Source organism: Musca domestica, unplaced genomic scaffold (genome assembly GCF_030504385.1).
Source record: "Musca domestica strain aabys unplaced genomic scaffold, Musca_domestica.polishedcontigs.V.1.1 7, whole genome shotgun sequence".
In the NCBI taxonomy this organism is placed as follows: domain Eukaryota; kingdom Metazoa; phylum Arthropoda; class Insecta; order Diptera; family Muscidae; genus Musca; species Musca domestica.
The window spans coordinates 3,527,219-3,543,274 of NW_026712383.1; the positions used below are offsets into that span (position 1 = coordinate 3,527,219).

Consider the following 16,056-nt stretch of genomic DNA (forward strand, 5'->3'; position numbering starts at 1 on the left):
CATTTGAAGTACATAACGGAATTTGAAACAAAAATAAGTTTGCAAAATTATATTGTAATCGGTTCAGATTTGGATATAGCTCCCATATATATTTTCGACCGATTTTGTTCATTTGATGCCTCAAACGCAATATGAATGTTCAATTCTAATAAAATTTGGAATGTGTGACGGGATTTAATCCGAAAATAAATTTGTCAAATTATATTGAAATCGGTTCAGATTTGGATATAGCTCCCACATACATTTTCGGCCGATTTCATATATTTGGTGGACCAAACAAGATATGTATTTCCAATTGTAATGAAATTTAAAATAAGTAACGGAATTGGGAGCCAAAATGAATTTGTCAAATTAAATTGAAATCGGTTCAGATTTGGATATAGATCCCATATATATTTTCGACCGATTTCATGTATTTGATGCACCAAACACGCTATGTATCTCTAATTTCAATGAAATTTGGAATGTGTAGCGGAAATTAAAACAAATATACATTTGTCAAATTATATTAAAATCGGTTCAGATTTGGATATAGCTCTCATATATTTTTTCGACCGATTTCATCTATTTTATGCACCATACACGATATGTATGTTCGATTCCAAAGAAATTTGGAATATGTAACGGGATTTTGATTAGAAAATAAATTAGTCAAATTATATTAAAATCGGTTCAGATTTGGATATAGCTCCCATATATATTTTCCGCCGACTTCACATATTTGATGCACAAAACACGATACGTATTTCCGATTCCAATGAAATTCGGCATGAGTGGCTAAATTTGGTACAAAAATAAGTTTGACAAATTATATTCAAATACGCTCAGATTTGATTATAGCTCCCATATATATACTCAGCCGATTTCACATATTTGATGCACCCAAAGCGAGAGAGACAAAATCTGGCACCAGAAAAAATTGCCAAATTATATTTAAATCAGTTGAGGTTTGGATATAGCTAACATATATATATTTCGGCCGATTTCATACATGTTATGCACGAAACATGATATATATGACCGATACCAATGAAATTACATATGTGCTGTCGTTTACATGCATATGTGCTGTCGCTTTTATGATCCATGTATGTTTTCATTCATAATTTTTGCTATCACACACTTCTATATATTTTTATACCCTCCACCTTGGAAAGGAGGGTATATTAACTTTGTCATTCCGTTTGTAACATCCCTAAATATTCGTTTTAGACCCCATAAAGTATATATATTCATAATCAGCATAAAATTCTAAGTCGATTTAACGATGTCCGTCTGTCTGTCTGTCCGTCTGTCTGTCTGTTGAAATCACGATACAGCCCACATTATTTGACGTAGAGCTCCAAAATTCAGCAGAGCTATTTGCATTGTGTCTTGGATGGTTGGTATTGAAAATGAGATATATCGGTCCACGTTCTGGTATAGTCCCTATATAACGGTACCTCCCGATATTCGGTATTTTGATGATTTATGCCACATTTTTTCACGGATTTGTCTTAAAATTGGTATTTGTAGGTCATAGCGAGTCCCTGAGCGTGTGGCAAAACATTGCATGTATAGGTCCACGTTGTGGTATAGCCCCCATATAAAGGTACCTCCCGATATTTAGTATTTTAGTTTTTTTTTACCACATTTTTTCACCGATTTGTCTAAAAATTGGTATTTGTGGGTCATAATGGTTTCCAGCTCAGGTGGCGGAACATTGCATGTATGGGTCCATAATTTGGTATAGTCCCCATATAACGGTACCTCCCGATATTCGGTATTTTGATGATTTATGCCACATTTTTTCACGGATTTGTCTTAAAATTGGTATTTGTAGCTCATAGCGGGTCCCTGAGCGTGTGACAAAACATTGCATGTATAGGTCCACGTTGTGGTATAGCCCCCATATAAAGGTACCTCCCGATATTTAGTATTTTAGTTTTTTTACCACATTTTTTCACGGATTTGTCTGAAAATCGGTATTTGTTGGTCATAATGGGTTCCAGCTCCGGTGGCGAAACATTGTAATTATAGGTCCACGTTTTGGTATAGCCCCCATACAACGGTACCTCCCGATATTCGGTAATTTGATGATTTTTGCCACATTTTTTCAGGGATTTGTTCGAAAATTGGTATTTGTTGGTCATAATTGGTTCCAGCTTCGGTGGCGAAACATTGCATGCATGGGTCCATGATTTGATATAGCCCCCATATAACGGTACCTCCCGATATTCGGTCTTTTGATGGTTTTTGCCACATTTTTTCACTGATTTGTCTAAAAATTGGTATTTGTGGGTCATAATGGGTTCCAGCTCCGGTGGCGAAACATTGTAATTATAGGTCCACGTTTTGGTATAGCCCCCATATAACGGTACCTCCCCATAATCGACATTTTAATGGTTTTTGCCACATTTCTTCTAATGTTTCTTTTACCCTAAGGTGGAGGGTATTAAAAGTTTGGCCCGGCCGAACTTAATGTTTTTTTACTTGTTTTATTTACTTTTCATGGTGATTCATGGTAGAACTAAGAAGGTAAAGTCATGCAATCATATGTTTATATATTTTTTTTTTTCAAATTTATATATTTGACAACATCTCATTGTCAAAATTTATATTAATTTTTCATTATTCATCCATTGTATACACACAAAATCAGAGACGGGAACTGTTTTTTATGCATTGAAATTTGACAAGGTAAGATACAGAAAATGCAGGGCTGGGAATGCCAAATTTGAAATGAGGTTACCTTGATTTCATTGTACCATGATTGTGATTATATTGTATTTTCTAAAAAATGTTAATATCATGTGGATGGCTTTTTATCCCAAATTTAATTGTATATATTTTAGCCATGGTAAAATTAAGAAGGTAAAGTCACTTCAAATAAGAATTCCCATTTCACTGTATGGAAAGAAGGTTCCTAGGTGGGCTAATCTTCAATAGTACAAATCATGGCTCAATAAGAAAGGTTGCTCAACTCCAAAGAAACTAGCAAAATGCAACACTGTGCTCAAAATTCCATTCTTGATTAGCGGGGTTTCCCCTATATAAGAATTTAGTTAAAAAATGAAAAATAAACAAAACCAACTGTTGCATATTTAAAAGTCTACTTGACACTATAAGACTCCAGCACAGAGTTGCATTTTTCTAGTTTCTTTGAACTTAAGCAACCTTTCTTATTGAGCCATGGTATAAATGTGCTTTTATTTTAAATCCAATGTTAAATCGAAATATTTTTGCACACAATACCGCTTTTGCTGTTAATAATACAACTATATAGTAGTATAATTTGTATAATTTTTACTGGAACCTGTTCGTTTACCCAAAAATCCAGTGAGTGAGAGCGAAATTAGAGAGACATTTTGAAATTTGAGTTACTGAGAGTTTGTAAATTCTTACTGGGAAAATGTTCCCAGTAATAATAATCCAGTAACATAAGCTCCTCAAAAATCACTTGTTTTGTAAACAAACAAGAAAAAAGTACTGAATGTATTAACAAAAATGCATAAAGTAAACGTTAGTAAAGATGGACAAGTTAACAATTTGAAACGAATTTGGAAATAAAATCCATAAAAAATTCTGTTAAAATTTTAAAAATACCGAATATAGCCGTTTTATTGTTGTCTATACGATGTAGACCTACATGGGCATTGTTTGTCATGAGTCATTACCATATTCAAATTCGAAACTTGAAATAAACGGTGAACAATGTAGCTCAAATCATCAAAATATCGTTTGTAGGGAGGTAGCGTTATATCGGAGCTGTGCGAAGACCTGCACCAGCATAGACAATTTTCTGTCATAGGCTGTAGCATCCATTACGATGTTCAAATACGACATATCAAACAATTTCGGTGGGTATTGTACCGAAACTCGTTAAAATACCGCATGTAGAGAGTTACTGGTAGGTGGGACCTATACGAAGACCTGGACCTGCATAGACAAATTTCTGTCAAAGACTGTTGTTCCCATTTCGAGCTCTAAATACGTAATTTGAAACAATTCCGGTGAATAATGACGCTAAAATCATCAAAATACCGAATATAGGGAGGTACCGTTATATGGGGGCTATACGAAGACGTAGACCTGCACAGACAATTTTCGGTCTTAGGCTGTAGCATCCATTTCGAACTTCATATACCAAATTTGAAACAATTCCGGTGAATAATGTCGCTAAAATCATCAAAATACCGAATATCGGGAAGTACCGTTATAGGGGGGCTATATGAAAACGTGGACCTACATGGCCCATTTACGAACTTAATATGCCTACTGGAAAAATAAACATGTGTGCAAAATTGTAGCCTTGTATCTCAATTCGTTCAAAAGATAGCGTGATTACAACAGACAGACGGACATGGCTAAATCGACTTAATTTTACGGTGATCAAGAATATATATACTTTGTTGGGTCTGACATGAGTATTTCGAGAAGTTACAAAAGGAATGACAAAGTTAATATACCCTCCATAGTATCTATCTAAAAATTTGTGTACAATTGCCCTTGCCTTTATAAATTGAAGAAGCAGGAAAAATTGGTTTTTGTTGGTATATTTGTGCATGAAAACGGTTTATATTTTTTATACCATCCACCATGCATAGTATGAAGGGTACATTAAGATCAGTCATTCCGTTTGTAACTCATCGAAATAATAACTTTAGACCCAACAAAGTATATATATTCTTGATCTCCGTCTGTTGTAATCACGCTAGAGTTAAAAGGAATTAACTTCGAACTTCAAATACCAAATTTGAAACAATTCCGGTGAATAATGTCGCTAAAATCATCAAAGTTCCGAATATCGGGAAGTAGCGGTATATGGGGGTTATACGTAGACCTACATCACCCATTTTCAATACCAGACATAATACACATTCGAGTAAAATTTTATCAACCTACTTCATTTCGTTTGGATGCGAGAGTGATTTCCACAGACGGATAGACATCGCGAAATCGACATAGAATTTTATGCTAATCAAGAATATATATTTTGTGGGGTTTAAATATATATTTCGAGGTGTTCCATACTATGGTGGATGGTATAAAAAGGGTAGACCTATTGTGTATCAAGAAATGGAATTAAATAACAAAACGTCATATCGAGTTTGACACTAGTATTACTATAGAGTCAAATCAGCCGGGACTTGCTGTTACCTGCAATAATTATACCATGATTTTTTCCTGATCCCGAGAAGGAATTATTTCTTAGTGGACGGACCCGGATACGGCGTTATTTGTATATATAGTTTTTTATTCGCAATACGTATTTTCAAACTTTTATTTAAAAAATTTTATTACAGTTTATTACAGTTAATCTTTTGTCCGGGTACGTCTTTTAGTATGAGATCTACACTTCCTTTTGAAGATCAACATACTTTTTAAGTCGATTTAGTACAGAGGCTTAATTTCAGCTCTCTGAACAATAGTTCAGCGTCGGGTCACGAACATTTCTAAAATTTATGTGTTAGACCCATGCATGTGGATGTATCTCCCATACATATCTTCGTCTGATTTCATGTTTATTGTGCCCTAAATATACAATATTAGCTCAAACAGGACGACCGGATACAGCCTAGAAGAAAATATGTCAACTTTGGTGAAAATTAATATACAAGATATCAGATACAGACTTAACATACAGGGTGAGACGAAAAAATAGCACACAACTTCAGACTATTGTCATTTCAAAGCCACTCAAAATTAATTCAAAAATTATTCCTGTGACAGCTCATTATATTGTTTACAAGCGTACAAAATCATTTTTGTGAGAATTTTCCAGTAAAAAAGTTATTCGTGATAGAATTCGAGCGTGATAGTGTGATTTATTTATATTTGGCTGGAAAGCCACAAGTGGCTATCGTTGGAGCAAGGAAGTGGACGGAAGAAAACATCAGCAAAAATGGTTCGAAAAGTAAAGAAGCGACTTTATCGAAACCCGCGTCGCATTGGCCGAAAAATGGCTCGTGATTTCAACATATTCGCAATATTCCATTCGGCAAACATTAAAAAATGAGCTCGGGGTAAAGCCATTGAAATTCCAAAAAGTGTAAAACTTACACCGCAACAGAATGAAAAAAGACTCAAAAGAGTTAAAGAGTTGCTTCGCTTTGCCGAAAGTGGTGAACTGCCGAATTTGGTTCTCTCCGATGATACAAAATGATTGTGTTTACTTGCTAAAGAGGTCAACTGACTTGCTAAAGAGGTCAACGATTGGCAACCAGAACTCAAGCGTCGGCCATGGTGATGGTTTGGGCCGCCACAAAAGTTGATGGCCGCTCTCTGCTCGTATTAATTGACCGTGGCATCAGAATAAATGCCGAATATTATCGCGAAAATATTCTTGAGGGTGTATTAAAGCCTTGAGCACGCAAACATTTTTGCCGCAGACCTTGGACATTCCAACAGGACTCAGCACGCGCCATCCAAGAATGGTTACAAAATTAAATTCCTCGCTTGATTTCCAGCGCACAATGACCACCAAAATCTCCGGATACCAATCCGTTGGACAATTGTGTCTGGAGTATTTTGGAAAGCAAGGTTGGCACTAAAAAATACCAAAGTGTCAATAACCTCAAGCAAGCGGTTGGCCGGAAATGGGACAAAATACCGCAGAGCAACATTCGGGAATCGTGTGACGGTTTCATTGGCCGTTTGAAGGCCATAATTCGTGCCAAAGGTGGCCAATTCGAACAAATCTAAACTTATTCTAAAAAATTGATGCTATTTCCGACATTTTTTGCTTTCATTCAATTAAATTAAAAAAATGTAAAAATGATTGCGTTTGACTTTGTTGCAGTTTTTTTATGATACACCAACTATGCTACGTTTCTCCATTTAGGTTGAATTTGGGATACTACTACCAAACTCCAATAAGAACAAAGCCTGCTAAATTTGGTCAAAATCAATTTATATATAACTTTAGCTCTCACGTTTCACACGATTGTATGCAGGTCTTTTCAAAGCAATAATATGTATTCTAGGAAAAATATTTGGTAAGAGAGGCCGCATACTGCCTAAAAATACCTTTTTCAAAATTTAGTGGTAATCACTTCAGATAAAGATGTTAATTTAACTTTATAAAATTCCCAATACAAACGTATATTCCTACTGGTAGTACTGCTAAATATGCATAGTGGTGTAGGTCATATGGTCGGTCCCAACCGATTTTTTGTTCTTTCTTTACGGGTTTGTTGTAGGCATAGGCCTAGCCAAAAATGCTAGCGAATTGCATTCTAATCCTACAACACCTATGTGGAAAACACAACTTCTTTCATCCGAAAAAATGTAGTCCGGATCACAGGTGTCTTGATTCAACTATTTTATGACATATATTTCTATGGCGTTGGAGACAGCTAAAGATAGGGCGTGTTGAGAGAATTGTTTTATATTAGCTGTGTTTTTAAATATAATGTGATTATACTAGTTGCAGTCCCAGCTACAAAACTATCAAGAAAAATTAAAATAAAACACGTATATAAAGGCTACAATTAGTTCTCAAATGGAACACAGACTAAAGGGGTGAGTTACAATCCCTATGACTGTCGATAAAAGGGACATTTGGTGAACATATAAAGTCAATAATACCTCCCTCCCGAATCGCGTAAATAGACGAAATCTGTGAGGACTTTTGGCTGTACAAAGAGACTACACGTTTATTGGAATTAAACTCCTTCTCTATTAATAACAATTTTCCAACAATATCATCAAATAACGAAACATTAAAGCTGTACACTTTTTCCAGGATCAAAATTCCATGCATTGTACAAAAATACATGAACAGATAGATGAAGATTATGGAATAAATGCTATGTTGATTATCGAAACTAACTAATTATTTGTCTTTTTTTTGGCGAGACAACACATCCGAAATAAACTATCGTGGTAAAATTAACATTTAATGTATGTAAGTTTTTGGCCCATTTGATTCTTGAAAATCACCGGATAATTTTGCAAATATGTTAGCTTTGTTTCTGACAGAACCACGAGTCCATACAAAAGTATATGAAAGTTGACCTATTTAGCCCCTATATCGTGTTAATAACAATTCAAAACAGTATTGGTTGGGTAATTGACCATATACTTAATAAAATTATTAAATGTGAGGAGCACTGTTCATAAAATGTATGTGATTTCATAGTGAGATAACTTTCTGCATGCAAATATTCAATCATTTTGCAAATGTGTGCCTTCTTATCTGATATTAATGTCAATCATTTCAAAAAATATGTTTTGGGTCCGTTTCATCCCATAAATATATATTCCAAAATTTTGTGGAAATAGATCTGTAATTGCGACCCGTAGCGTAATTTCAAATTCTAAGGAACAGTCTAGGACCAATATTTTAAAGTTTTACAAACTTTGGGACGACTCAAACTTATAACACACGATACGTAGTGTGGATAGAGTATAATTATATTAAATATAAATCCTTGATTTGCAGAAACCGTTTGAATATCATATTTAGTTAGAATAGTTTTTCCAATTTGTGTATTAAATCGTGTTGTGTAATTCATATTTAAGAATTAATTCCGCAATGTTTAAAGTCATGTCGGTATGCTTTCAATGACGTCGAGGATTCACATTAGACCTAAGGCTTATTGTCCGCGACACCTAAATTACGCATTTCAAAATAAATAATAGTTACTTTAAATTCTTAATAAAGTCATTTGCAAATTATGTTCCCTACAAATTAGGTCTTAAAGTTAAATCTAGGAATATCTCTTCCATATATATCTTAAATCGATTAGTATATTTATTTATACGACGTTAATCCAAACATAATTTTTATACTGCTAATTTGAAAGATTCTAGTTTTTTCAATAATTTATCTTATCATTATCTGAATCATTTTAAAAAACTTTATGTTTGCCCTAAATTGGACCAAAAGAATACATACAGCTTTACTTAACTTTACCTTATCACAGTATTGGTTTCATTTTTGCAAACTTTTTTCGATTCGGGGTTTTATTTCTGACAATTTTTGCACTCAGCACAAAAATAGTGGTGGAGAATTAGTTATATTTGTCAGAATAGAATATTGGTTTTCTTGAAAACCTCAATACACGGGAAAACTTATGGCACTTTACTCCACATCCGCTTGCACTCTTTTTGTCAAATGCCAATTTTGCATTACTAGATCAACAAATATTTAAATATGTTTATATTGATACTCATCAACGGCAAGACCCAAAAACAGCTTATAAATTTGTTATAATCGTATTTGATGTGGTTATAAATAGAAAAGGACACACAATCACTTTTTTGACCGACTTGTAAAAACACTTGAGAAATTAGTACTACTTCTTTTTTTTTTTTTGATTTAAACTCTAATTTTTTACTGCAACTTTACTATTGTTCTTTCAAACCATTGAATTACAAAAACAACTGTTAATGAAATACCTTTACATGAAGCGAATAACAACAATAGTCTGCGTCTACTTAGTATGAACTGAATAACAAGGGACAGAGTAAGCACAACGCAAAAGAAATTGTAATAATTACCCAGAAATGGAGTAGGTGAAAATATCAAAGAAAAAAGGTTAAATATTTTCAACTTAGATCAGCACAATTTCACGGCACTACTTGAAGAAAAACAAATTGGAATAATTTTCGTTTCATTGTGTTTCTTCAGCCATTCTGTATTGAAATAATTCTCTATTCACTTAAAAATAAAATGTTTTGTTTATATTCTTGATGGAAAATGCCAAGCATTTACACGGCACATAAAAGCATTAACACGTTTTATATGGGGGATTGTTTAAATCCACGGGCAGCGTAATCGGATGGCTGTGTTCTATCGGACAACCTGGGGAAACCTTCATCGCCGGGATTACAAGCTTTGCGAGAAGTAATAACACGCCAGCCACCTTTGCGGGTCCAATCCTAAACAATTTGAATAGACATACAATTTTTGGATCTACATGTTTGTTGTTGTTTCACTTACATTGCGATTGTATTTGAAGTAGTAATGAGCGGCTAGAACGAATGTTGAGAAAAGCGCAACTTTGCCGGTCCAAAAGCGTACAGTCCATGCACGTTGGAAACCCTTTTAAAAGAGAGTGTAAAAGAAACATATGTTTTGAGTTTGCCAAGAAATGACTATATATTCTGAACAGAAATATGGATTGCAAATGCATTACATAATTCAAAATGGCTTGCAAGACTACAAGTTGTTTGTTGTCAGAAATACCTACCAAAACGGGAGTCAAAGCTTTGTGTACAGCATCCAAAGGAGCTCTGTAGGCACGCTTAATGGGATTCATTAATTCCTTTTCCAAGGCTGGCACTTGACGTGGTCCATGGTGCAATTCCAAATCTTTGAGCCATTGCTTACGCCAGGCGCGTTCTTGGTCGCTCATGCCAACCAAACGCTCACGTTCACGGACCATACGGCCGGCGATGGTCATGGGTTTCACTCCACCTGTTTCCGAAGCCATGTTTGTTTGTAATTATCTGTGAAAAATAAAACAAATGTAAATTTTCAGTTGAATTGAAAACAATTTTCTCCCAACCAACCTCAAACCTCACCAATGGAATGACAACTGCTGTCAGCCGCAGCAGCTGTTTGTGCTGTATAAAATGTCAGATTTGTAAACACAGAGTTGCATGTGAAATTGTAGTAGAATATAGTGTTGGCATATTGATAAGGTAGTCGCAGGAATGATAAACCACAACAATGTTAAACTCATGGTTTAGTTTTTTTATTGGTTATAAACCATTGAACTGAGCCGACTGAATAAAATTAGCTGCTACCATGGTACATTAAAATCAAGGTAGGGCCATGGTACAATGATATCAAGGTAGGGCAGAACTACCATATGATTTTAATTTTTTTATTTTCTTGGCGTAATATGTCAACCTCATTTGTTTATGTATGTGTTTTCTTTTCAATAACAAAAAAAATGTTTAGAAAATATTCAAATTCGGGTGTTTTCAAAATGTTTATATCAACGTATGCATCGACAAAATCTAGAGTTTTTGTAGCGAAATAATCTTTTAGAGATATATAGTACATGATTTTGAAAAGAATTGTTGACCTTTCATTCAGTTATAGCGGTTTTCAATTATTTATTCAAAATTAATACAAGTTGTTTAATTTTTTATTGTTTTGATACTAATTCTGACATTTTGATACTAATTCTGACTCTGTACTTGAAATTTTTTCGAAGTTGGCCTACCTTCTCTTCATTGTACCATGGGTAGGGCTATGATACCATGTGATTTTTTTTTTTTTTTTATTTTCTTGGCTTAATATGTCAACTTTATTTGTTTATGTGTATGTATTCCTTTCAATAATTAAAAATGTTCAAATTCGGGTGTTTTCAAAATGTTTAGGTGTTGTTGTAGCGAAATACACCTTTCAAGATATATAGAACATGATGTTTTTGCAGTTTTCAATTATTTATTCAAAATCAATGCAACAAATTGTTTGTTTTTTTATTGTTTTGATGTTAATTCAGACATTACAAGCCAAAGTTGAAATTTTTTCGAAGTTAGGTTGGAAATACGTAAAGCGCATATTTGCCAAGTAAATGAGAAATTCATACAGAAATGATTTGTGTTCACATTGCAGTCAAATATTTGATAATTTTTTTTGTTCAAAGAGTCATGAAAAAGATTCAGTTTGTGTTTACATTTGTAATCATTTTATTACTGTTGTGTGCGCCTCTTAGAGGGTAAATTTCCATAGTAATAAGAAGAAGAATGAAATAGTTGGTAACTCAAGACACAGCTGATTTTCGTTAAATAAACGTGAGTTAAGGTAAGGTCACATTGAGAAAATATTTGACGAAAAAGTTCAAATATTTCTTTGCCACAATCTGACCACAAAATATTTTTGTAGGGCAAACACAAAAACAGCTGATTTCGAGAAAACAAAGTTATTTGTCTGCAAAGAAAATTTTGATCAATGTGGCCACAATGTTAACACTTGTAATCAAATATTTTCTTCTATTTAGAGTAAACATTTATTTGACCTTACAATGATTTTGTATGAGAAAACAGTGAGAAATAACAGCTGTTGCATCACTGTTGTCAGCTTATTTATTTAAAAATCACTTTTCTCAAGCAATTTGATATTTACACATTATATTATTATATTAATACCGCAAATGCACTGCAGATAACAACAACAACATGCAAATATCTTTTTGTTCCTTTTCAGTTGCAAAGGAATTATTTTAGTTATAATTCGTAACATTTTATATGTAATTTGAGAAATATGTTTGTAATTCAAATAATTTACTTTTTTAAATTGAGAATTCCAATTGCAATTCTATTTAGTTTTATTCGAACTGCAAATGGAATTATTCGAATTAAAAATAGAATTCTCAATTTACAACTGGATTGAAATTCAATTCAACTAGACATATTCAAATTATAAATGCAATAATTTGAATTACAAATGTATTTCTCGAATTACAAATGGAATGTTACCAATTAAAACCAAAATTACTCAATTTACAACTGAAAAGTTGTATATTAAAACCCCAAGAGACGTTGATCGCTAAAAGCGTTTTTATTTCATATACGACATTGACAACATTGACATGTAAAACAGCTGTGCAGATAACGTTTACCTACAAAAAGACAAAAAGGAATAATAGAAAGTTGAAGTGAGAAGTAATTCCAAAAAAAAAAAAAAAAAACTAATAAATAAAAGGGAAATCGAATATGAAGTGCCGCAGAAGAAATCTCGGGGAAAGCCAAAGGTTGCAAAGGAGTGGGCAGAGGAAGATATTTTTAAACTCATTGCTTTAGTGAAGGAACCAAATTGTCAAAATCTGCCGCGTTCATCCTCATGAAACTTTTATAGAGCGATGGTGTTTCAGCCCGCAGTTGAGTCAGCAATTTTACGCAACATCCTCTTTTCTTTGACGCAACCATTCTCGAACCCATGGTCTTTTCTTTCTATTTTTCATGGATTCGTCCTCTTTGACGGCAATATATGATGCTGCACCACAACATAAAATAAAAAGCGCCTCTTCCTACTGCATAACTTCTTTTAAATATTTCGACCAAACAATTTTTTGTTTTTTGACAGTTTGATCAAACTGCTTTTTATTCAAATATATTTTTCAAATGTGACCGCACGTCAAACCTGTTTTGTCATTGCTTTATTTGATGGGTGTTTGAACAAACAAAATTTGTCAAATAAATGTGAGCAATGTGAACACAAAATCAACTCTGTATGAAAACAACATTTTTTTGGGAAAATATGATAAAACATGTTTGGGTCAAATATTTGCTCAATGTGACCTTACCTTTAGGGAAATAAAAGAGAAAAAAAATTGTTTGATAGCTGGGAAAATGTGCTCTATGAAAATTGTTAAAATTTTGGTCATTTTTACTTTACCCATGAAGACGATTGGACGTGTGGCTTCCAGAGGAAAGGAAAAATGCGGTGTAGATGGAATTTAGTGGATCTTTATTATATATTAAGCAAATAATATGAATATATAAAAATTAAAACAAGAACAAGCGGCTTAACTCTAGTTTAGTAAAAACTCTTCCAATTTTTTTACCCTGATTCCGGGAAACTATTTTTTTCTTGAGGGACGGACCCGGGACCCCAGGTTTCTGACCCCAAAGTCCAAAGTAAACCTTTTTTTTACTGAAAACATAATTTTAACGAACTGGTTAGAATCGGTTTATGCGGATGGAAAGACCCATATCTCTGAACTCAGTAAAGGTATTAGCACAAATTGTATCAGTTTTGAAAGGTAAGAGTGGGCCGTTTTTGGACTTTTTGAGGGTTTTATAAAATATCTGGGTCCAAGAAAAAATAGTTTCCCGGAATCAGGGTAAAAATATCTACCTCTGGGAAAATTTTCGAAAAAATCGAAGAGTTTTTACTAAACTAGATTTGTTCCAAACAAGCAAACAAGAACATTCGCTGAAAAGAAAATTAAAAAAAATTAAGAAAGCTGAAACAAGAGAAATTAAAATACAAAATTAATTCTAAATTTGAAATGGACAAACATTACAACAAGTTTTAAACAAGGCTATAAATACAATATACGGGAATATGAGTTAACAAAGCTTAAAACGAAAAAAAGTTAAAAAAAAAAAACTAAAAACGTATATCTATCAAAAAAGTAAAGAACGTCAGCTGATATCATCCTGGAGCCACACTCATCACACATCCGTTGCATGGTCAATTCGGCATGCTCTGGTATTCTTCCAAGACCTTGGTATACGTCACTTTCGGACAGATAGACGGATGAAAGCATACATAATTATATTCCCGGTATTTGCTAAAAAAGGATATATAAATATATACTGAAAAAGAAAAACCATTGGGGAATTAGTGGAAGAATCGAGGAAGAACCGATCTGTTCCCTGGAAACTGCTAAATCTCCATACATCACGTCTAGATCCAGTTTGCGCCTAAAAACAGATGGGCAGACAGGCGTTCATTTTAATTATTCATATTTTCCAAATATTTATATGGAACCTGTAACCTTACAAATTTAATGATTATTAACTTTAATTGTTCGTAATATATAAGAATTTCAATTCATAAATGCGTAGATGGCAATTTTATAAAGAAAGGAGATAATTTTGTAAATGGAGATGGCATCGAATAAAAATTTTTATAACGTTTAATGAAATATGGAGTGCTTTATAATGGCTAACTGAATCTTCTAAAAGGAAAGAAAACGTAGACGCAATCAGGTGGGGGAGAATCAGGGGTATTCCAAAACATTATGGGGGAGAAGGAATAGCATGGTGGGGTGGGAAATTCTCCGGGCACAATCAGCAATCAGTGAACAGTGCCTAATAGTGCAATTAATCTCCGACGAAGCAAGTTCGGCCAAACCACAGATGGTTGATCGTTGTTGCTGTTTTTTTTTGTGGTCCCAAAGACTGAGCTATCGCCGAGGCAAACATGTCAGTTAGTTAGGGTGCAAGTACATAAAAAGCTTGAAGTCATGGCTATGCATATTAATGTCAAATTATAATGGAAAACGACGTCAGGATTTAAGTGCGGCTTTGTAATCCCTTTATGAAATGTCAAAAAATATGCCTAGCCATGACTTCAAGCTTTTCATGTACTTGTACCTTTAGGCTGGAAATACATAAAGAGCATATTTCCTTGGCTTAAGTCACCGGCTGGCTTCTTCGTAGATGAACAAAGGAGTTTCAGGTTGACTTAGTTCAATTTTGGGCCTAGGCTCCTTTGTTCATTTCCGAAGAAGCCAGCCGATGACTTAAACCAGCCAAATATGCTCTTTATGTATTTCCAGCCTTAGTTCTTCCTCCGAGCGCTAGGGGTCCAAGTACAGGACATTACTTACATATTATATGGGGGTCTAGTGCTGGGACAATTAATTGTCAAACCGATTTTGGAATTAAAAATGTTGAATAAAAAATTTTTGAAATTTGTAAAAAATTGTTGAAAAATGCATATTATAAAATTGTATTGCATTGTAGATTAATTGACTTACATTTTCATTAAATTCTTAAACCTTGGTTTAAGAATTTATCATAGGTTAAAATGAAAAAATCATCTGCAAATTGGAACAGCTAGCAATTATGTGAATTTGGTCCATGAAGATTGGTGGTATAAATATTAAACAGGATGGGGCTAAGACCAGTACCCTGAGCAAGATCATTCCTAACAACAACCTCTTTGTTTCCTAGACATAGAATTCAATTTTTGGAAATTCATGTATCCATATTACAATTTTCGTGTTTAATCCAATCTCGAGTAACCTATTTGTCACTGTTATTGCGTCTGTGCAGTCATAAGCTTCTTCGACATCTAAGCAGTAGCCAAGTACATGATAAGCGGAAGATTTTAACATTAAACGCAATTTATGAGGTCGTTAATGCAAAATGATATCGATCGCACACACATAAGTTCTGCTAGGAAGTATGTTGAGACTATCTAACTGGTTCTGGGTTTTGATTGTAGATTCGAGATTTGGGGGAACGAGTAGCAGGAGATTAGCCGGTAATTTTCTATATTAGCTGGATCTTTCCCCTTATCAACAATAATATAAAAGAGATTCCTCTTGCTTTCTTCTGATAGGGAATTTACAAAGCGTTACGAAATTGAGTCTAGTC

General features: G+C 33.9%; 1 protein-coding gene across 1 annotated transcript; it reads right to left on the minus strand.

Moving 5' to 3' along the window:
• Positions 1-9,591: 9,591 nt before the first annotated feature.
• Positions 9,592-10,576, minus strand: LOC101893342 (uncharacterized). The gene is made up of 4 exons (XM_005178175.3): positions 10,501-10,576; positions 10,179-10,437; positions 9,929-10,030; positions 9,592-9,867 (listed from the first exon to the last, which is right to left on the minus strand). The coding sequence occupies exons 2-4, from the start codon at positions 10,419-10,421 to the stop codon at positions 9,727-9,729; spliced, it is 486 nt and encodes a 161-aa protein (XP_005178232.1). The 5' UTR covers positions 10,422-10,437; positions 10,501-10,576; the 3' UTR covers positions 9,592-9,726.
• Between the last annotated feature and the right edge of the window lie 5,480 nt (positions 10,577-16,056).